General features: G+C 36.6%; 2 protein-coding genes across 5 annotated transcripts; one reads left to right on the top strand and one right to left on the bottom strand.

Annotated features, from left to right (window-relative positions):
- The first annotated feature begins 1,353 nt into the window (after positions 1 to 1,353).
- On the top strand, positions 1,354 to 4,560 carry LOC137737343 (uncharacterized). The gene is made up of 2 exons (XM_068476792.2): positions 1,354 to 3,782; positions 3,982 to 4,560. Exons 1-2 carry the CDS (start codon positions 1,686 to 1,688, stop codon positions 4,420 to 4,422), a joined length of 2,538 nt encoding a protein of 845 aa, XP_068332893.2. The 5' UTR covers positions 1,354 to 1,685; the 3' UTR covers positions 4,423 to 4,560.
- Positions 4,561 to 4,692: 132 nt separating this feature from the next.
- LOC137737344 (uncharacterized) lies at positions 4,693 to 11,173 on the bottom strand. Of its 4 annotated transcripts, none has more exons than XM_068476793.2 (15): positions 10,790 to 11,173; positions 10,632 to 10,706; positions 9,988 to 10,069; positions 9,624 to 9,727; positions 8,864 to 8,990; positions 8,347 to 8,441; positions 7,653 to 7,776; positions 7,358 to 7,438; positions 7,123 to 7,221; positions 6,609 to 6,767; positions 6,445 to 6,505; positions 6,282 to 6,355; positions 6,041 to 6,085; positions 5,561 to 5,731; positions 4,693 to 5,465 (listed from the first exon to the last, which is right to left on the bottom strand). In XM_068476793.2, the coding sequence occupies exons 2-15, from the start codon at positions 10,667 to 10,669 to the stop codon at positions 4,959 to 4,961; spliced, it is 1,767 nt and encodes a 588-aa protein (XP_068332894.1). In that variant the 5' UTR covers positions 10,670 to 10,706; positions 10,790 to 11,173; the 3' UTR covers positions 4,693 to 4,958. The 4 variants fall into 4 exon arrangements, with proteins under 4 accessions (XP_068332894.1, XP_088538660.1, XP_088538659.1 ...); XM_088682534.1 differs by having other exon boundaries at positions 10,867 to 10,963; XM_088682533.1 differs by having other exon boundaries at positions 10,632 to 10,711; positions 10,790 to 10,924.
- Between the last annotated feature and the right edge of the window lie 12,105 nt (positions 11,174 to 23,278).

Genomic DNA, 23,278 nt, shown 5'->3' on the forward strand with positions numbered 1-23,278 from the left:
TTGATTTGACAATCGAAAATTAAGAGGAATGTATCAAAAGTAAAATGAATGTGTAGATAGAACTAATAAAAGCCTTTTTTCTGCAAACCATGACCAACTAATTTGCGAATCCTACACATAAGAGGAATATTCTTTTTAATAAATCCACAATCTTTTTAATAAATTGATCTTAGAGGAACAATTATGCTGGCTTATGCATGTATATGATTAGATGGAGTTTTAAATAATTATTCTTTTTTTTTTATTATTATTATTATTTATAAACGATACGATTATCTATATTAAACTATAGGAAGGGAGATTTGAACACAAAGTATCGAATGCAAGAGCAAATGCTCTGGAGTTTTAAATTAATTAATAGGACTCAAATTTTGGTTAGTTTAAAAACATTTTGTCCTCATATCCTAACCATTATCAGATGCTTAGTTGGCATAATATATTAATATGGCATTTCATTGGAAAGTTTATCTAATAAGAGGAAGACTAGGAGGAAATTATTGATTAGGGGCTACTATTATATAAAAAAGACAGATGCGGATATCTCTAAGAATCGTCAAAACAAAAGAAAAATACTCAGGTCTTTCTTTTTTACAGATTTTTGACGTGCATAAAGTTTCTTTTTATGTATACTAAATTGTTTTTGTACATGAATCAGACTGTGATTTACAGAAATGACTTTTTGGGAACATAATGTCTTTAGAAAGAAAAAAAAAAAAAGTAGAAGTCAATGTCTCCAAGCTAAAGTGGAAAATTCAAAATTGAGAGAAAAACACCAAGCAATTTCTTTAGCAGGCACCACCCCTTCTTTCTTATTGGTTTTCTTTCAGATAAAGTGAAAAGTTATATATAAAAGCCACTTTTTGCTTATTGAGAGTAGGTGGGCTTCTGTGTCTATTAGTTGCTCTTATTAACTTTATTCAAATATCATACCGACGGTATCATCATGGTATGAAAGTTATTCTCTAATTTAGGAGATTCAAACTTATCTTTCACGGTTCATATTTTCTTCTTCGTTTTCTTTTTAATTCTCAAATATTTCAATGTGGTTAGTATGGTATCAGATCCGGATTGTCATGTGTGTGAAGTACAACGATCACATGTATTCCACGACACCCAATTTGTGTTGTCCATGTACTAGACTTGAAAATTCACAATATATTAAGAGAATTGTTAAAATGGATTCCGCATAAAAAACAAAAAAAAAAATACTACTCTAACCAATTTGATTGCGACGCTAATCAATAAACTAATTAGTGGAAGCAAGAAAGAGACGTTGAATCTAAGGGAAGAAGAGCAAAAACTGAATTTCCAACAAAACATAACAAACTTAGGAGTTAAATAAGGAGGAAAATTACAAAAGCAAAATATGACGTTCACTCTTTCCTCTCCATTTCCACAGATTAAACGTGCTCCCCAAGCTCATTTTCCTCCCTCCTTGTTTATAAATCCATCCCCTCATCCTTTCTACAGCTTCAATTCTATCATCTACTTCTGCAATACAATCATATTTGATCCAAAATCGAGACCGGGAGAGGAGGAGAATCGGAAGTGAGGGTCACGAGTGTTTCCGCCATCCAGAGCAGCTAATCTCGCCTAATCCCCTACGTTTGAAAAACCAGAGAGAGAGAGAGAGAGAGAGAGAGAGAGAGAGAGAGAGAGAGAGAGAGAGAGAGAGAGAGAGCAACATGGTTGAGCACAATAACTCAGGAGAAGGTGAAGGAAGCATTCATTTGCAGATTGACGAGCTTCTTCATGCCCGCTTCAACGAAACAAGCAGCGCCACGATCAACACAGTGTTCGAGCCTCAGAACAGCATTGGGAAGACAGACAGCAGCGCTACAGCTTCCGTTGGTCCTCCAACTGCACAGCCAGTCCCAGCACCAGAGAAAAAGCTGACCCTTTTCGCGCTCCGTCTAGCAGTGCTCGAAAAGATAGCAACCGGCCTAGGAACCCTCGGTTTCATCTGGGCAACTGTGGTTCTGCTAGGCGGTTTCGCCATTGTATTAGACCAGACCGACTTCTGGTTCATCACGATCATTTTGCTGATAGAAGGGACAAGAATTTTCAGCAGGAGCCATGAGCTGGAGTGGCAGCACCAGGCCACATGGTCCATAACCGATGCTGGTATCAACAGCTTTCGTGAGCTGCGAATCAGTTCAAGTGCCCTGATCCGCAGCATCAGAGCATTTTTCAGGCCTGTGCAGAAACTTGCGGTCAGGAAACAAAGTCAACGCAGCAGAGACATTACGAGGACTAGTGGAAATTCAGAGTCATCGCGAAACTCTGATCTTCAGAGGAAGATAGTCCGGACTTGGACAAGCTCGGAAGTCCCTCTCCTGCCTTACGCGAAATGGATTTTTCGCGCGAAGCATGTAAGTAAGCTGCTCTACTGGCTCCAGCTCCTGTCCGCCTCATCATGCGTGGCTCTTTCGCTCGTGAAGCTCGTGAAGCACAACTATGGAGAGGTCGCAAAGGGGGACACTGACAAGAGGAACAGGCAGTCTGCTCTTATTATTTTTTATTCGTTAGCATTGGCAGAAGCTCTGTTGTTTCTTATGGAGAAAGCTTACGGTGAGATTATGATAAGCTATTGTAAATTGTTGGAGGAGGTGAACAAGGAGTGTGATTTGGGGCCTTCGGGGTTGGTTTCGGTTAGGAGGTTTTTTTATGATGCGTATTCGAGGTGTATTGATGGAAGCATTTTTGATGGCTTGAAGATGGATATGGTCACTTTTGGAATAGACTTGTTGGGTTCGAATTCCCCCGATGAGAAGCTCATTGGAGCGAGAATTCTTCGACAGTTTTCAATGAACCAGCGGTATTCACATGATACATTGCAGAAGATTGGTCTAAATATTGCAGTGATTGAAAGATTGGTTGAGATTTTGAATTGGACAGATCAAGAGGAGGAGGAGATCAGAAGGTCAGCAGCACAGATTTTGTCAAAACTCGCTGGCAAAAATCAAAACTCCATTCGGGTAGCTGGAGTTCCCGGCGCAATGGAATCAATCTCATCTCTGCTCCAAACCTGCAGGAGCTCAAGTGGTGCAGCTGACGAGATCAGTGAAAAAAGGATCATTTCTGACCACCCAAACTACGGATTCTTGACATTCAACCATTTGGGATTACTTATTTTGAAGAAACTTGCGCGTGTTCACGACAACTGTGGGAAGATTGGAAACACAAGAGGCCTCCTGCCCAAGATCATAGACTTTACACATGCTGATGAGAGGCTTCTAAATGAAGTGACTGATATGCCAAACGATCAGATACTGACGCTGAAACGATCACTCCAGTTGGTGAAGAGGCTTGCAAGCACAACCGGAAACACAGGAAAGAACCTAAGGAGAAATCTTTCGGAGATAGTTTTCACAATCAGCAATATCAGAGATATTTTGAGATGTGGAGAGAAACATCCAATGCTGCAAGAATTGGGAATTGAAATCTTAACGAGTCTGGCACTGGAAGCAGATGCAACTGAGAGAGTAGGTGGAACAGGTGGAGTTCTTAAGGAGTTGTTCAACATTTTCTTCAACAAGGGAATGCTGGAGAATAATAAACAGGTGAGGACCAAAGCTGGAGAAGCGCTGGCTATGCTGGTGTTAGAGAGCAAGAATAATTGTCTGCGGATATTAAAATTGGGAGTACTTGAGAACCTCGTTGAAGCTCTTGAGGATCAATTGCTTCGCGTGAACGCTGCTAGGATTCTTAGGAATCTGTGCACCTACAACGGCTCAAACTGTTTCCACCAGCTGAAGGGAGTTACAAATGCAGCACCTACAGTAAGTTCTTCCTTGCTACATTGCCTACCTCTACTTTTATTCAGCACTAACATATGTTAAGTACGAGTAATGTTTTCTTGCCGAAGAATCTGATACATTTAAGTTTGACAAATCGAATATAACATGTGACTAGAGTTGCTGTAGGTTTGTTTTTTCTGCTCCAGAGACTCATTTCTTACTCATTTGTCTTTGATTGCAGGTGCTTCGAGCAATCACTTCAGAAGAACACAAACTGCAGGAAGCAATGGTAGGACTAGCAGCACCGGTTCTTACATTCTTGTCTCCCGAAGAATCAAACCTCATGTTTAAGAAAGCCAGAATCACTGAGGGAGAAGTGGCAAATGAACTAGTCCAGATTCTGAAGAAGTACAGGCATCCACCGATCAAAGTTCCAAGAATAAGGAGGTTTTCCATAGAGTTGGCAATCTGTATGATGAGAGACAAACCGGAAAACGTACGAGTTTTCAGGGATTTGGGGATGGAAAAGGAGCTGGATTTTGTGCTAGAGACAACCGCAGAACTCGAAAGCTTCAACATTTTCTCTGGTACCGTAGGAATGAGCCGGCACAGCACCATGATCCATTCACTGGTAGAGACTGCTTTGGGGTTGCTAGCTGAAGGGTCAAATGATGCAGCATAATGCGGTACACTTAAAACACATATTTAAACTCCGTTAATATTTTGGAGAAAGTTCTTGTACTGTAAATTAAACTGTAATTGCAATACACGAATTATCAACATTCAAATTTCTACTTAACCCGAGGAAGTTGTTGCCTTCTGTCACGACATAATCAAGAGCATTTACCCTTACACCTGAAGTCCCGATTCTGCTCACCAGCCCTAACTTGTTAAAAATTATACGTGGCACATGTGAAAGGAAGATATTGACAGATAATTTGCACATCAGAACTCCGAGAAAAACAAAATAATATATTCATTTGTGTTGCGGACACAATATAAGAATCTGGAACCAGAAGAAACCTTTTTTTTTTTTATGTTACAACTAAAATCAATACAACTTTTCACAGCAATCTTTCTATTCTTTTCCGTTTTCCGGTTCGGGTTTTCCTTTTCCAGACGAGCATTTTACAAATCATGAAACCTGACACTTTAGTTACAAACAAATACAATCATATTGTCTACGGAGAAAACGAAAAAAATACGGAAACGAGTCATCTATCGACTGTGGTTGTTTCTAAAGAAGTTAAAATCCCAACGCCGTATCAAACCATCCATGACATTGCTTGCAGGATTTTTTACCACCGTTACTGTGGCTGTCGTCTTGGCTGACAAGTCACTATCTGATGTTCTTTGGATGCTTGCTGATGTATCGCTTTGGCTAGATGGCCCCGCGCTCCCATCCATTATGGATAGAGGCGTTTGCGACGCAGGTTCTGCTGTTGGAACCCTTGTTGGAGTTTGATCTTCAGGTCTCGAATCGTGGGATTTACTTACTGAAGTAGAAATAGATTCTGTTTTCGAGGATCCTAAGTGCCTAACTGAAGTGGAAGTAGATTCTGTCTCCAACAGCTCTTGCTTCTCTGCAGTAGATGCATCATCCGGCTGGTCATCTTTTTGCAACAAATTTAGAGAATCAGGTGTATCCAAGGGCGATTGTTCCTCTGCCTGAGAGTCTCTCATTTCTAAGTCTTTTAGTGATAACATCACTGCTTCCATGAACATCTGGTAATTTATGAGTTAAAACGTTAATTCAAATTCAGCAGTCATTCAAAAAGGTCCTGAATCCAGAACTCATCTAGGTCAACTATTTAACTCACCCTTTCTTCCTCATCGACATCACTTGGAAAACCTTCCAGGTCATCAAGCTGGTATTCTACATACTGATCATCGTCCATCGTGGTTGGAACATGGGGCCCACAAGGACTGCCATTTGCGAATTCAAAGCTAATCATATCAGAAGATGATGGGCCATTATCAGTTTGTCCATCCTGCACCACCATATATAATCAAGACATTTAACTTAGTTATGTTTATAGTTAACAGATAGAACCAGACATGATGACTTCGAACTACTCTTGCACCAATGTACCATAAAATTTGTGAGCCACATCATGTACCAATCTGTCACAAGTATCAGCTACATCGGCACAAAGGTTTCTTTTTTATTAATTTGAGCAATTATTTCAGAATACTGATCAAGTGATCAGGCATATGTCACGCTACTGCATCATGTTAATTACAAGGAAGGAAATTTGGGATTTGGAAGCAGTTTCATCATAAAAGAAAATGCAAATTACCTTGGATTCGGATTGCCCATCGGTAGATGAAATACCAGAAGGAACCTGAGGAAAAATCATAGAAGATAAAAAGAAAAAAAATATAGTTAATCCACCTGCAGAACAGTAAACATCATTGAAAATGCTTTATTCTGTATTTCCCCACTCTAACAGTTGTAAATATCTACGTACTCCCTTTTTAAAATATTCTTTTAATGCAGCGTTTTTCATTTGTGCAAACAAAATAAGAATGAACACTAACCTCCATCCGACTCATGGGTCTTCTTGAACGGAGTTGTCTAATGGCATCCTGTTGGCCGCTGCCAGGTGGTGCTTCTGCAGGTAAAAGTAATCGATAGGAGATTAGCCAAATAAAGAGCCGGTGCACTTGAGAAGTTAAAGAGAAAATAAGGCACTTTAATCACCTGCAGCAGCAGTTGAACATCCGTGATCATAATCAGCTGTGAGCACACTTCTCCAACTACCCTGCAGGTACAGCAGTCAACATTTGAGAAGGGCTGTGAACGCTAAATCTAGCAATTCTTATACAATAGAAACTCACAGCCAAATGAATTGCAGCTTTTTTTACCTTACCAAAGGTCTCGTGTAAAGTGTCAAAAAATGTTTCCACAACCTCATCCTCCGGGGGTTGCAAAACATTGTGGAAAAAGATGTTTATAGAATCAAAGTAGAATTGAGGTCGTGGAGAATTGTGATCTCCCTCAAATTTGATGATGTTTTTGTCTCCCTGCAAAGTTCTCATTTACATAAGGATATTTGGAAGACAGAATGATGAAAACCAAGGGAGAGTAGAAGCAGGAGGCATCTCCTTTTATAATCGGGGAGGAGAATCTAACTTGGGAGCTCTTCTACAATTGGACAAGAAATACCACTAGACTAAGTGCTAGCTGGTTTGTGTAATGATACCAAACTCATTAGACGTCACAGAAAATTGAGAGTTCTAATTTGTTTCAACTCCATGTAAACACCGTACGAGACACTACACGCACCCAAACATTGTATAAGACACAGATTCACCCATAAGATGCAAGCCAGAATGTATGTCATGCCAAAATTATAGTAATCACATTATGGATATTTACCATATAAGCCTCAAATATACGATCTGAATGATGGGGTTGGATGAAATCATCATCAATGCCATGCCCAAACAAAGCTGGAACAAAGCAAGAGCTTGCTACCTAATAAAAAAAAAATAGTCAACCAGAAATTAAGAGAACTTTAAGTGTATGAAATATCGTGACAAAGAACATAAATTTGGGTTTTCTATTCCAATGTGTTTTGTCTTATATTCAAAAACATTCATAGATAAGGTACCTTAATGGTGTTCAGGTTCATTATGTCAAATTTTGCCTTTTTCTGGATAGCTCTCCGCATGTATTGGATTGCAAACTTCACCTAAGTAAGCGAAAAAAAAGGTCAAGGTCAGAGGTTATAACAGTCATGACTCAGTATGCAGCTACAACTGATAAACAACAAAACTTCATTGCCCAATATAGGCAAGAACTGATAGCGACCATCAGAAGGGCTTTAATTAAGAGCAATCTATTCCCACAATATGCACCAAAATTCAGTTGCAACACCCAGACAATCAGACATAGGATCTACTTACAGTGAACTTAGGCAAACGAATTTTGTAAGTGTCCACCAATTCCATCATCAAATCAACCAAATCAGAGAATGGACTGTCAAGAACCATTCCTGCTATTGAAGGATCCTCAGCTCCATACAAAAGACTGCCAAATATGTATATGGTTAATAGCAGATACGCTAACCCTCAAGTAATAACAAAGATCCAAGTATTGATGCAGAGCGTACATCTGGTTTCATATACTAATATATCTTATCACCACCTTGCACACCATAATCTCTTCACTTGTTGTTCAACCTAATGGACTCTTCAATTGTTGTTATTATGGTCGTCATAGCCTTTAAATGTTATCCGTATTTTATTATACAATCAGTTAAGGAGGACAATGGCCACATGCAAACACTTAGGGGAATATTACACATAATACAAGCAAAACTACAGATTGATTAGATAGTTTCAAAACCACAGGTGCCATGTGAGGCTTTGCAGCCATCAAGTTACGAGCTCATGAAATGGTCATAACTCTAGCCACCATACCAAGAACCAGAAGAAATGATGAACTAATTACTGGCCATAAAAATCTTCCAGAAACATTGATACACCTTTTTTGTGTTTCAAAATTTATTCAACCTTTAATACAATTAACTGAAAGATCTCCTAAATCTACATTCATATATGCACGTTTACAATTAAGTAATAAGTGAATGAGCAAAACCTAGTAACAGCACCCATTGAACGGCCCCACAAACCAATCAAAGATACATTTCCATCTGCTCGCAAATAATCAACCACAGTCTTCAGGTCGTCCTTCTGAAAAATAGTTAGAAAGTCAGGTGCCAATTCCCAAGATTCAGAATGGTAACTACATGCATAAATAAGGAGAAACACAGAAAATTTCATAAAGACGTTAGCATTCATCTTCACAAAGACAGTTTTGACAAACCAAGAAAACGTATGGAGCACCCTCAAAGATATATTAACTACAATTTTGGATACTCAATGGACCAATTCTTAGATATATTAACTACAATTTTGGATACTCAATGGACCAATTCTTAAATTAATCTCTCTTCTATGTGGGCTCATTATTACACCTTCCATTTCAACTTACAAATTCTTTAAGTCAACAGTAGTCGTCATACAATATAGAAATAATGTGGAACAAACCCATTCCACGTTGTTGTGCTCTGGTCGTTATGATAAATCTGTTATAAATAGTTATGAGTACTTACTTCATTCCACCCTAAAGTCACATGATCTCCTCCGGAGATTCCGGATCCTGAGAAATCAAGAGTGAAAACTGTAATATTTGATGGAAGCAAAATAATGGCTGCTTCACTGGCATCAGCCCTGCACCCACTGTCAACAAAATATGCTGCCGTCAGTCATGTTATATTCTATGGAGGAAAAATAAAAAGGCATAAAATATCATTTAGGTCAGAGGGACACAACAAGCATATACATGAGTGATGACACAGCTATGAAGTATGAAATATGCTTCACACGTGTAATATGTGCAAATAATATCAGTAGGGTTGTTGAGGACCTTTGAATCCCAGAGCCCATGTAAAGACAACTAGGTTTTCTCATTTGTAAGTAAACCTCAAGAGAATAATATAATTTTGTATTATATTCTTCTATAGTAAATCATTACTGATATAAGATTGTGACTGGATGTACTCTTCCAGGCTATATTAATATGACTGAATCAAAGTGACCATTAAGGATAAACATCGCTTGCATATCCTAGGGTTAAAAAGAATGTGAAACCAGAGGTAACTATGACCTTCAGTATTGGTCGAGCAACCTCATTTTCTTGGTGAAGATTAAGGGCATTTAGAATTGTTTCATTACTAGTTACTACATGAAATCCATATTTTAGCAGTAAAATTGCATTCTTCCAAGTTCTGAAATGTCAGAAAGGCTGTAAACACTGGATGAAACGCCCATGAAATAAACATGGAAACTCAAACTAAGCATAAATTTTCAGACCTGTTTCCATGACAGTATATCACACAAGGCAAAGGCTTTTCTTCTGGACTAACAATGGGCGTGTAATGGCTACACTTCAGGACATCTCCCCGACTATTTTTCACCTGCAGGATTTTCAAGCACCGTTATATTGAAAGGTGACAAGTGACAACCACAGGAATTCTCAAGTCATAAGCAGGCAGAAAGTGAACATCATTCAGAAAATAATGTGCAAGATAAAAAAACTTCTGAGACAAACAATCACAACGGTTGCATATCCAAAAGGTTTTTATGCCCTCCAACAGGACGAACACTTGTAAGTTCAGAAACTGAAATAAAATACTTAATCTACCTTCTGCGGACATACAGAATATGGAAAGCTTACCTCCACATCTTTTCTTTGGTACCATTTCCCTTTCAGTATGAACTCTTGATCCAACAAATCATTTTTTGGGTCGTACTCAGCCCTGAAACCAAACACCCGTAAACTCATATACTCTTCAAATAGTTACAAATCATTCCGGTTTCTAATTCTGAAAGGCAAAGAAATCGCTCAAAGTACCATGTTCAACAAATAAACTTCACAAAATCTTAAATTAACACCAGAACAAATATGGGACAGAGAAATACCGAAATTACACAAAAAGATCTTGCTTTCCAACATACGAGGAAGGAGAAGAAAAACAGAAACAAGGTTCAACTCCACCTCTACCATAAAAAAATACGCTAATCAAATTAAATTTCAAATCATATGCTTTCATACTCTATTTCTTTCTACTAAAAAAGAGGAAATAGTAGAAAATTATGAATTCTAAATAAACAAATAGTTGAATTGGGCTACTTCAGCAAAAGGGTTTCTTTTTCCTTGAGAACCCAAACAGGAAAGCAACTAAAGATTCGAACTTTCAGCTCCAAATCCATCTTTCTCAGCAACCAAACACAGCAAAAACAAAAACCCATCCCAAAATCCAAAAAATACGAAATCTAAGAGCTACAGAGTAAACTGAGGGCTAAAGGTTGATTGTTCACCTGGGAGGCCGAATAATAAAGTTTACAAGCTGTTCCATAGATTCAAAAAAACGATCTCCCTCTCCGAGCTGTTAGCTGTTCTTCCACAAATTTAACTTCTTTCAGCAAAAAATACAATAAATATTACAAAAAACAAATAAAATTACAAAAAATAATACCTGAAGAAACAAAAATTGAACTTGATGGGTGATCAGGAGTTGCAGAGATCAATAAGAAAACAAGAAGAAGAAAGGACCTGCCCAGTGCTGTTGGGGTGGAAATATGAGAAGAATTTTTGTGTTTGCTTCCTTGCAAACAAGAAGAACAAAAAGTATGTATTTATTTAAGTATTAATTATTATTATTTAATTAATTTGATTGCTGTTGCTCTTTCCTTCCGAGTCCCGACGCATGTCTCTCTCTTTGCCTCTCTGGCCCTTCTTCTTTTCTTTTTCTTTCTCCAAACCTCCCTCGCTCCATACGTCTCCATTTCAGAGCTGGAACCGGGTAAAAGGGTCGGGTTTTCGGTGCAGAACGTATTTTATATTCATACAAATGTATTAAAATATATGCGATTAATTATTAATAGAAACTAATTAACTGTATTTATTTTAATACAAATGAGAGATAGTGGTTTCCTACTTATAATTTTATTTTGGGTTTTTTGTTTAACACCCCACTTATTGTTGAATACACTCCACATAAAATTTTATTGTTTAGTGGCTTATCTATCTAATATAAAATGACTATTTAGGCCTTAAATAATTATAAATAAATAAACAATTTTCTAAATACACCCCAAGTTAATTTAGACTTGTATTCTAAGATTGCTTTTCTTCAAGCTCTCAAAGTCACTCACGTCCTTCATTGTAGAATAAGATCCTAACTACTAAAAGCACAAAACGTGGAAAAAGATTATTTTCATCCTCGTTCTGCAGATCTTTAATTTGCTTGATTTTATGATGAGAGAAATTTTGGAATTGGTGATGAGAGAAATTTTGGAATTGGAGAAAGGAAAAGGAATTGGTTAGTTTAAAACCAACAATACATTTTTTTTTTACTTTGCAGGTGCAACCTAGAAGAACAACAATACATTTTATTCATTTGCTTCATACTTGACTCCAATTCATTTGCTTGTTCATCGCCTTCTTCGTTCTTCGTATTGATGTGGGATCTAAGTAGAGCATGTGGGGTGTACATATAGCATATGGGGTGTGAGTGTAGTATTGGAAAACATGTGAAGTATTAAGATAAATTTTGATTTAAAAAGTATATGTGGGTGTAGTCAACAAAACGTAGGGTGTGAATAAAACAACCCTTTATTTTTATTTTTAATCTGATTTTGTTGATATAAATTCCAATACTATTTCCCCTTTGAAAATAAATTTTTAGAGGATAGTTAATTGTTCAGTTGTTTGTGCGAAACACTCTTTTTTTCCTTCGACCATACTAAAATTCCCGGTAAAATTTTTATTGAAAACAATTATGCACCATTTCCTCATCATTTACACGGTATCTCTCTATTCAAAGAATATCGTATCATTTCTTTAAAAAAAAAGCCAAAGAGTAAAGTAAACAAATGCAAATGGATTATAGATTATGTAGGGTATTAAATTAGGACAGCTTCTGACTTCTGTAATAAAAAATTGAGTAGATAAAGTAAAATAGGTAATGATAATGACCAATTACCAATGTTGGTAATTCATGATGTGAAGTAGCACTCAGCTTACCAAATGGTCTCCCACTTTGTGTCACGGGATCATCCATTTGCCTTCAAGCAATAAGCAAATCAATCATTCTGGTCCCAATTCCTTGCTAACCACCTTGATCACTTCGAGAAATGATAAGACCAGTCATCCAAAAACTATATAAAAAAAAAAATGTTAAGAGTAGCTAGCCATTTAAAGGGCCGAATAAAAAATGTTAAGAATAGTCGTTTCCTCGTACATAAAAGACTAACTAGAGCATAACGATTATTCTCATGTCCAACTCCGACAACAAGAAAAATTTGTCACACAAATAATTAGGACTCGTTTAGAATTACTTCTAGAATGATTGGAACCGTTTTTTGTGAAAATAGTTTTTAAACCAATCCTTAGTAAAATTCAAGTGTATCACAAAAAAATTACTTTAAATATCTAATACTTCTTCCAAAAAGCACTTAAAGTGTTTTTGAAACCCAAAATCAATTTCATTAAAAATGCTTTCAGCTATTTTAAAAACATATTCAAACGAGCCCTGAGTCTGTAGAAGACAAAAATAGAAAGAAAAAATTAATTGTTATAAAGGAATAATTAACAATTGGAGATTTTGTTTAATCATGTTTAAGGGAAGTGATGTCATGCACATAAACACAAGTATTGTTATTTTCTAGCCCATCATCTGACCAAGTTTGTTGGATTCATAACCAGATTCCTCGCCGGGTCCTCTTTGTGAGGATCTCAGAGATCCGTGAATTATATTTGTTTATCGTACATCGTGTAGTTAGAAATTATTTTACATATTTTTATTTAAAATTAAATACAAATAATACCTAATAAAAATACGATGTATAATGAACAGATACAATTTACAGATTCTTAGAATCCTCATCAAAAAAATCCGGAAAGAATAATGTTGGGTTGGATTCTACAACTTTAGTTTAGATTTTGCAGATGAATAATTTGGATACAAAATATATATTCTAGAGGTAAAGTCACTTGCCAAATAATGTATTGGCCACCAAAAATAGGATACAATTTAAGACCAAAACCAACAAAGGTAACGGTCCAATTTGCATCCTTTAATTTTAGCTTTAACAAATTATACAAGGGTGGAGCACTTGACTCCATATTGTTTTGTTTCTTCTTCTTAAATAATAGTAATGATGATGTCATCCCACTTCATTGTGGCCCATTGGAAACTAGACCCTACAAGAAAAAAGAAGAAAGTCCAATTTCAAAATATTCACTAGGTTTTCTTCGTTGCAAGACATGATAGTCACGGAATATGAGTAACAGTCAACTAATCATTCACATTGTGCAACCATCCTGTGTTGAAAAATTACTTCACATCGCCAAAAAGATATTGCATGAACACATTTAATGAGTTATGTAGAACATAGAAGAATGAAGTACATAGAAAAAAAATGAAGTTAAGATAGGTGAAAAATGAGAGAGAATTCATTTAATTAGAAGTAACGGTTACATTGATCTGATATTGGATCTGACTAGCAAGTCACTTTGGACTTGTTTTGAGAATAATTTATCTGTGCTCAGAATGTCACTGTGACGATATCTCAAATCAGTAACAAACTATCATGTGACAAAATTAAACACATTAAAACACCATCATGGTAACGTCTCAGATATAAGTCTCTTTCCATTCAACCAAGAGATTAAAGTAACATATTTCCTAAACCAAAATCGCCGCGCGCGCACATGTACTACATTATTATCACATTGGCGTCCAAATTTTATAAACTGTTTTGTACCTTAAAAAGCTGAGTGCTTTGTTGGAGATTCAGAATTGCAGATGCTAGCAAGACTAGTAATAGACTCTCCCACACTACCACACAAAGCTTTAGCTGGAAAGCAGGTGAAAAACTCAGCCACAGATAGCAGCAGATATGATCTCATTGCTAAAGCAATATTAAAAAATATGAAATTAACAATATAATTCCAATGATAATAATTATAAAGAAATTCACAACATCAATTATATATGAGATTAATATAAACAACTAGAGAAAAAATTAGAAAAACTGACAAATTTGGAGATTCAGACTTGCATAAATGCGATGTCTTTAAGACAGAATTTCGCCCCTACTCTTGTACTTATAGTTCGGTAGGCGTCCATCTCCCAGGATTCAACAATCTATAATCCGAAGTTAAAGCACTTCAATCTTCAGACTCTGACGAACTTCATATATTTCGTACTCTCAAGACACGACTCAGATTTTTACTCAGACATTGGCGAAAACTCTTCTCTTAAAAAATTTCTTAAAAGACAATTGTTTTTGAGTTTTTATAGAACTCAAATATACTCTTTGCCGAAGAGATGTATCATTTAGGGTTTTGGTAGTTAAGTAATACCCTTTAACAAACATATCACTAAAGGGGATGGCACCCCTTGCGGCACCCTTTGATACAAAACCTTTAACACTTGACTGACTCTTATTTTTTCATTCATATTTTATAATTAAAATATTATAATATAATAATTATAATATTTAATTTCCAACAATCTCCCACATGAATGAAAACCTAGAAGAATTTGAGAGTACAGGGGGACAAGAGATGCATCGGGAGAGGTGTCTTTTTGGACTTAAACTGTTCACCGCAGCAGTAAACCGAGACAATAAGCAACATATATCACTAATCCTAATATATTCCGGTTCATACGATTGTGTTCATTTTGGTTCTGAACAAATCCCGAATTCATGAAAGCTTTAAAGAATTAGCCATCTCAGACTTATAGAAGCGACCCATTTCTACTCTTACATAGGTGATCACTGTTTAAGAATACTCTGCAATATTCCTCTTATTTATAAGATATCATTGTCATTAAGTATAAATATACATCCTAAACTTCTGCAGACAACACACTTCTTCCATCATAGGAATGAGATATATAGTGTGTTAATTTCTTTGAATCGTACCGAACCAGTTTGCCTATTGAATTTAGACCATGAGATCTCCAATCAATTAAGTTAGATTTCCGCTCGGCTAATTCATTAGTTATGTTGGCTTTAGCCTCATTCCCCTCGATGATCAACTTACTCTCTAGTTAAACCTTTAATAATTGGTACCACTAAGGTTGACTATCTTTAATGGTGTGCACAATCCATCTTATAAAATTATATTTAATGAGAGTAGTTGTTTCTCAATTTTAAGTCCTCAAAGGTGTATATATGTGTTGGGACTTTTGTAAGTAATTTGCTAACACTAGGAAGTAGACTTCCCCCACATTTAAGATATTTGAAAGTTGTCTCTAACCTTGCCATACCTTAAACAATCACTCGTTAGAAAATATGGTATCTGGATTGTCTTGTTCAATTAGCAAATTACTTTTAACCTACCTTCACAATTGTTTCAAAATTGTTGTTGCTTTTAATGCTATTGCTCAATCAATCATTTTTCTGTACTCTTAAGTAGGAAACAATAAAGATAGACTTTATCTATCTTCTTAGGCCTTCATGCCTAATTAGAAATTATAAGAAAATCACTTCTTGACTTTTATTCTTTCCTTACTATGACAAACATGCATGACCCAATGGCCATGTTCATTTATATACTTACTTAATAAGCATCATTATGTCGAATTCAAATATGTGAAATGTCTTTCACATTTTCAATATGGTCTTGTCCTTTCTGAATGACCCCCTCACTTTCAGCACTTTAAATGACACTCAATATCATTCTGAGCCTCTTGAAATTTATAAATATATCACTTCGAAGAAAGCATATAAATGATTTTGCAACATTAATATCACTATATGATAATACATCCAGTCGGTGATAGAGAAAATACTTTAAATACCTCTTCGCCCTCATGCCCATTCGTTATACTACCTTTTGTCGTGATCATCGACCTTGACAAATGCAAGCACTATGTACTTCTCAAATACTCTTGCACAAACTCAATTATTTATGCGAATGCAATGCTCATGCTTATCGGAAACATGTTGCATATGAAGATCAATCATCAATCCATTTGATTGATACAAAAATTTGTGTTCTAATTTTGTCAGTGAAAGCAGAATATTGCTTCGCAACAAATACATCCATTCAAATGGAGAGCCACGTATGTTTTTTGGTTCACTACAAAACCTCACCAATCATAACTGGTTGCGTTGGTTAAAAGCACCGAATGTCTTTTCATGAAATTGTTCCATAAAAATTAAACACCAAACTTGCATCCGTTGGCAAATCCTATCAAACTAGCGCCTTTAAGGCAAACCCAGAAAAGGAACATGTATACTTATATATGCAGTGCCCACAAGCATACTTATCCTTTCCTTTCTGTAATTTCTTCGCATATCGAAGACCAAAAACTTGCCTTATCCTTTTTGTATATTTATAATTCAAGTAAACATGAAGATGGAAACAACCATGTATTTCAAAGAAATACATATATCTCAAAATCACACTTCAATAGTCTAGATTCATGCAAGATATAATCCAAGTGCATAATCAGTTCAGTAAAAAAAGATTTGGATTTGCCACCACAAATGGAGAAATCCATTTAGTGATACTCACGCACTACTAGAATTATGCTTATAGGACACCATTTTTTGCACACCATTTGTAATTGGTGGCCATAGATATAAAGAACTCACTCTTACTATTTTTTGGTGTCTTTACAGTGGGGTGTCGTTGATATCGGTGGCCTTCAACATTGAGACACCAATGATTGGTGTATGTTAAATAGCTTTATTTCTTAAAATAACTTTTCTTCTACTTTTTTATTTTATTATTTATTTTGTAGGCACTGAAGTGGTGCTGGTTAATTTTTTTGTTTTGAAAGCTGGGATATATATTGTAATTTTTTTGTTTTGAACGGTGCGATATATATTGCAACGGGAGAAGACTAGTCTCGAGAAGAGAATCTACGGATGCAAGTGAAATACAAAGGGAGACAGAGGTCAAAACCCATAGAAGGACAGAGCCTTGGACCCTAATCGCATCTCTTGGTCATTATTGCATCAATGATGAAGTTGGGCAGTTCCGCGAACCAGTCGCACTCGCAGGATGCGGACAGGGAGTAGTGGCCAAGACGGTGAGCGACCTCATTTAGTTGGCGACGAGCATGGGCAATGGAAGCTCCACTCCCAGGATGCTGGTTATCTGTTTCTCAAACCTTGCCCTTTCAATTTCTCAATGGATTAAGCTCCTCGGTTCATTATTTATTTTCAGTTGGGTTTCATACAATCAATTTAGGGCTGCAAGACATTGAATTGATTTTGGGGAGTAAAAATAGGTAATTTTGTGTTTCTTATATTTAATATTCAAAATTTTTTAGATCAAACTTTTCAATTTGTTTATCATGCTTATTAATCGTTCGCTTCTCCAATTACTCACATTTTAGGGTTCAACTAAAGAATTTCTTTATCGGCCTCCTAGTTTCTTGCCCTTTCTATTTCCCCAGTTTTTAAGCTTCGTTATATTAATGACTGCTCAACCGAGAGTATTGAGTATATGAACTTTTTTTCTTCCTTGTTCTGGTGAATTATATGAACTTGTTATTATCCCCTACACCTTGTGTTCTATGTACAAATCCTCATACATACAATGTCACTCATAAAATCGATTGAATTTTTGTTTTCCTATTACAAATGATTCGTTCGTACAATATATACTCTTCCTTGCAGTTGCGTTTGTAAAAAATTTCCTCTTCAGTTACATATTTTACTTGACTTCTTAATCATTAGGCACTTTATTGTTCCAATTCAGGAAACTATTGATTATATTCAATCACGATGGACAAAAGTTGGGCCACTTTGAATCTATTTACAGAGGATTACATAATAGGGCTAGCAAAATTTATCTCAAACTCATTGCAAGTTTCTTCTCATGATGGCAACATCAAATGTCCATGTGCTAAATGCTTGAATAGGTTCTGGTTGAGTAACAATGAAGTCGAAGCGCATTTAATTGTCAAAGGTATGGACCATTCATACTTGGAAGGCTCATGGCTATGGCATAGAGAGACATTTGGTGACTCTTTTCCAAGTAGCCAAGCTGCACAACAAATTGCTGTTGTTAATACTCCTCATTGTCAACTAGGCCCCTTGCTTGAAGGTATTTTCTTAGGTCCCAGTGTAATGGGTGGCATGCCTATTAATAATCACAATGGTCAGGAAGCTCCAATACCTGTATATGCATGTAAGTTTGAAGCCATGGTGTAAGACGCCAACATGGAATTATATCTGGGTTGTGGTATGAAGAAAATGGATTTCCTAATGCGAGCATTTCAAAACAAGTGCTTATATGGGTGCAGTGAAAGCTAATCTTCAGCTTTTCAAACATATACTCCCAAATGGTCATTCTTTATCGAAGAAGGTGATGAGTACAAAAGGATTGCTGAAAATTTTCATGTTGCCTTACCAAAAGATCCATGCATGTGAAAATGACTGCATGCTGTATTGGAAACATAACAGTGGTTTAGATGTTTGTCATACATGTGGTGTGTTCGGAAGGTGCTAACATATTTTCCTATTACACCTTGCTTGCAAAGAACATGTGTTGGCATGGTTTTTCTCGCCTTGAGGATGGCTTGTTAAGACATCTAGCTAATTCATTTGCATGGAAGCAATTAGATATGAAATTTCCAACATTTGGTGGCGAAATGCATAATGTATGTCTTGGGTTGGCAAGTGACGAATTCAACCCCTTCAGAAAATGCAGCATCAACTATAACACCTGGCCAGTATTTTTGACCATATACAATTTACCACCTTGGTTGTGTATGAAATCACCGTTCATATTGATGGCTTTGTTAATACCGAGAAAAGAATCTCTGGGAAATGATATTGATGTATACCTTGAACCATTAATAGACGAGTTGAAGGTATTGTGGACCTCAGGGGTTCCTGCATATAATACGTTTAGGCAAGAGACCTTCACCTTACGAGCAGCTTTTTTGTGGATTATTAGCGACTTCCCCGTTTATGGGAACTTGTCCAGTTGGAGCGCACATGGGAAATTTGCATGTTCACATTGCAACTACAAGACTGAGTCAACATATTTACAAAATGGTAGGAAATATTGTTATATGGGTCATGGTCGTTTCTTGCGCATGTCACATGTTTTTCGTCGACAGAGGAAAACCTTTAATCTTTCTGACGAAAGAGAGCAAGCACCTTCCCCCATGAATGGATGGGAATGCCCTCGGCGGTTGTCCATTTTACGGTTCAAATATGGTAAAACCTCACAGAAAGAGGTTGGAGAAAAAAACCACCACCTAGACCAATAGTTGGGCCATTAAAGAAACATAGTATTTTCTTCAAATTGTCGTATTGGGAACATCTTGTCCTTCGACACTGCCTTTGATGTTATGCACATTGAAAAAAATGTCACTGAAAGTTTGGTTGCAACTCTACTGGGTATCGTTGGGAAAAGCAAGGATAACTTGAATGCAAGGTTGGACCTAGAATTGATGGGCATGAAACCAGAGTTGCAGAGAAAATTTATCAATGGAAAGCCAAATATGCCTTCTGGTGCACATACTATGAAACCATTAGAGAATGAATTGTTTTGCAAGGTTTTAGCCTCAATAAAAGTGCCTGACAATTACTCGTCAAATATTTCACAGCTTGTGCATGTAAAGGAAAAGATTGCAAGGGGACTTAAAAGTCATGATTGGCATGTTTTAATGCAGCAGTTCCTTTCAATTGCCATACGCAAAAGCCTCCCAAATGGTACTGCACATAAATTATTGGAACTAAGTGCATTCTTTAGACATTTGTGTACTAAAAAAGGGTCAATGGAAGGCTTTTGCAAACTTACACCCAAAATAGTTATGATCCTATGCCAATTGGAAAGGATATTACCCCATGCATTCTTTGTCGTCAGTCTTCACCTCACAATACATCTTGCCAAGGAAGCTGCACTTGCAGGTCCAATACACTATAGATGGATGTATTCAATTGAGATGTGTTCCTTAACTTTTAATATGTTTCCATGGGTATTACATTTTTGCATCATATAATTTATTACAGCAAAATTGATTGTGTACTATTTAAATTAGGTACCAGCTAACCTTGAAGAAGTATGTTCGAAGTAAAAATCGACCCGAGGGAAGCATGACCCAAGGATATCTGGCTAAGAAGTGCTTGTCTTTTTGTGCGATGTACTTGGAAGGCATAGAGACATGTTTGAACCGTCCAAGCGGAAATGTAGATAGAATACGTCTTGACCATGAGGGTGACATTGACATATTTTGTGCCACCGGGCATTCACTTGGTATGCAGGAAGATTATCATCTTGACAACCACAATTGGGAGATTGCACGATCGTATGTTTTAGCCAATTATGATAAGTCAATGGCATATAGGAGGTGATTAAACTTAAATGTTATATACTGTAATTGAATGGCACCAAATTCTGAAACTCAACTTGTGGTTATATAAAGTGACATTGACATTATTTTCACATACAAAAGTTACATGGAGAATGCTCAAAGAACTCAAGGGAGGCGTGTAACCATGCTATAAGCAGAAAAATAAGCTACTAGATCATTCCTAGATTGGTTTGAAAAACATGTTAGCATGGAATAAGTTGATTATGTGTATAATGGTTTCCTATTTATCCTATTCTTAACTATGCATATGAACCTGTGTGTAAATTGTGTAGGTTAATCAATTGCAACAATCAGGTGATCCAAGGGCAACTGACAACTTGGTGGCGCTTGCTAATAGACCTAGTAAGTGGTGTCAGAGATGTAAGATTTTTGTATGTAATGGATTCAGGTTCAGAGTAAGAGGCACATAATCCAATGGAAAATACCAAAACTATGGTGTTTTCCTACAGTCTGATGTTCCAAGTTATGCTAGCCCACATGACTGGAATCCTGTTATTGGTTTGGTAGACTACTATGGAGTTCTGACTGATGTATTTGAAATCAAGTACCATATGGAACACACATTGGTATTATTCAAGCGCAATTGGTTTGATGGCACTTCCAGAAATACTAGTCAGGGAGTAAAAACAGACATATATGGGTTTAGATTGGTTAACTTCAACAAGATTTCGTCTGCGAATGACCTTTTCATTCTCGCATCACAAGCACTACAAGTGTTCTATGTACAAGTCCCAACAAATATTGAATAGCACGTTGCAATCAAAACAAGACCACGTGATTTCTTTGATATGCCCTCAACACATGATCATGATCCATGCGATAGACAGGATGTGGAACATGCAACTAGTGATAATGATGAGGTTCGAGTTAGAAGCAATGTAGACGCCCATGACTTTGAAGAATGCTTATAAAAGCATCTCACTTTTGATTAAGGTAATCGTTATAGGAAGTATTGATTCGATGGAAGTGTTGTATGATATGGAAATATTTGTACATTTTGACATTCAATCCTGAACCAAGCATTGCCTTGACTAATAGTCTTTTGATTTGGTATTATATGCAATATATTAAACTGGTGTCTTTATGTGGCATCTTCAGGTAGGAAGGATGATTGGAGGTGCACTGGAGCATGGGTTTGTTCTAATTCAGATCACTACAGTATGTTGAAGTCTTCTGGATATAGCATTGCTGCTTGTTCTTTTTTATCTCGCACTCGATCATTGAGCAGTAAGAATATAATCGAGGTATGAAATGAATTATGAATTGACCAGTTATATTGTTATGATATTTAATTAGTGCAACTGTAGTTGAATACATATAAGTTAAAATGGTACACATTTTTATAATTACAAAATACACAGAGTAGTCTTACATGATTTTGATTCCATAAACCATCCATACAGAAACAAAAATAACAGAGCAGTCTATATAGTTACCAACTGCCTAGGTTCAAAATATAAACATCCATATCTTCTACAGTGGTACAAACTGAGAAGGAATGTTTACATAGAGCAAAAGACTAGAGATTTTTTTTTTTAAAGGTTGATATCTTGCCTACACTGGACATACGTGAATACTAATACCATAATATAACATCCATTCCTAGCTAGGTTCAACTATTCTTACCATAAGCATCATCGGATGGTGATTTTGCACTCTGAATTTGAATAGGGATGGCTTCCTGTTTTGCTTTATCTGTAGCACGATTCATCCAATCATTGTGTTCTTGACCACCCACATATTCGCACGCAACACACTCCTTAACAACCTTGTAACTTTTTTGAGGATGACGAGTCCTCGCAGTATTGGTACAATCAGAATCAGAATTAAAGTGTACAACATTGCAAATCTCAATAGGATCAAAGTGGTATGAATTACCCAAGAAAAAAATGATATTATTTTCACTGTGTCACCACTGATGGAAGGTTGCTTTCCACTGGTCATTAATTTCTCAGTATCACCACTGATGTAAGGTTGCTTTGCACTGCTACCATGATTCACGTAGCCAATTTCGTTGGACCAGGGCGGAAACACGTTCACATCGAAACTTGGAAGATCAGATGGAAAGTGCTCATCTTTCATGATCACATTTTTCACTGCCTCATCATAACGAGGACAGTAAATATTGATTAAGGGATTGGGTGATTAAGGAGGGTAAACGGGCATGTTAGAGCCATATGAAAAGTCATTCCATTCAACCCAAGCATCATTTGTCTTTGTAGGGGGATTCGAATTGCTAATTGGCACCTAATTGCAGTGTAGGGTTTTGCTCGTACTCGACTTCGACGTGAAAGTTAGCCTCTAGGTAACACCAAAAATTAGGATCTTCATGGTTGGCAGTAAGTACAGGGACAAGGTTTTCTTGGGTGGGAATTGGGGTTGCAATGTTATTGGTTGGGGCAGGCATCATGGGACCAATTACTTCATGATCAATCGTAAGAACAAGGGGTTCACTTGTGTTACAAAATAATTGCCTACGAGCTTTTTGGAATAAAGGGGCCATTGGTGATTAGGTGTGATTTTGAGAGTTTTTGAAACTGTTGTAAGTCCAAAAAACTCTTCGTGGTTGATATTCATAATTGACATTAGAATGGAGGGCAGGGCACT

This window comes from Pyrus communis, chromosome 13 (assembly GCF_041283825.1).
Source record: "Pyrus communis isolate YQ-2024b chromosome 13, ASM4128382v1, whole genome shotgun sequence".
Taxonomy (NCBI): Eukaryota; Viridiplantae; Streptophyta; class Magnoliopsida; order Rosales; family Rosaceae; genus Pyrus; species Pyrus communis.

Bases quoted from the DNA above. Each gene is read 5' to 3' on its own strand.
- LOC137737343 (XM_068476792.2), top strand. From the start codon at position 1,686: ATGGTTGAGCACAATAACTCAGGAGAAGGTGAAGGAAGCATTCATTTG. The intron at 3,783-3,981 runs GTAAGTTCTTCC...CTTTGATTGCAG, and splicing joins TTACAAATGCAGCACCTACA to GTGCTTCGAGCAATCACTTC.
- LOC137737344 (XM_068476793.2), bottom strand. From the start codon at position 10,669: ATGGAACAGCTTGTAAACTTTATTATTCGGCCTCCCAG. The intron at 7,777-8,346 runs GTTTTGCTCATT...CATATTTGGCAG, and splicing joins TCAATGGGTGCTGTTACTAG to TCTTTTGTATGGAGCTGAGG. The intron at 6,768-7,122 runs GTAAATATCCAT...AGAACTTTGCAG, and splicing joins GTATATTTGAGGCTTATATG to GGAGACAAAAACATCATCAA.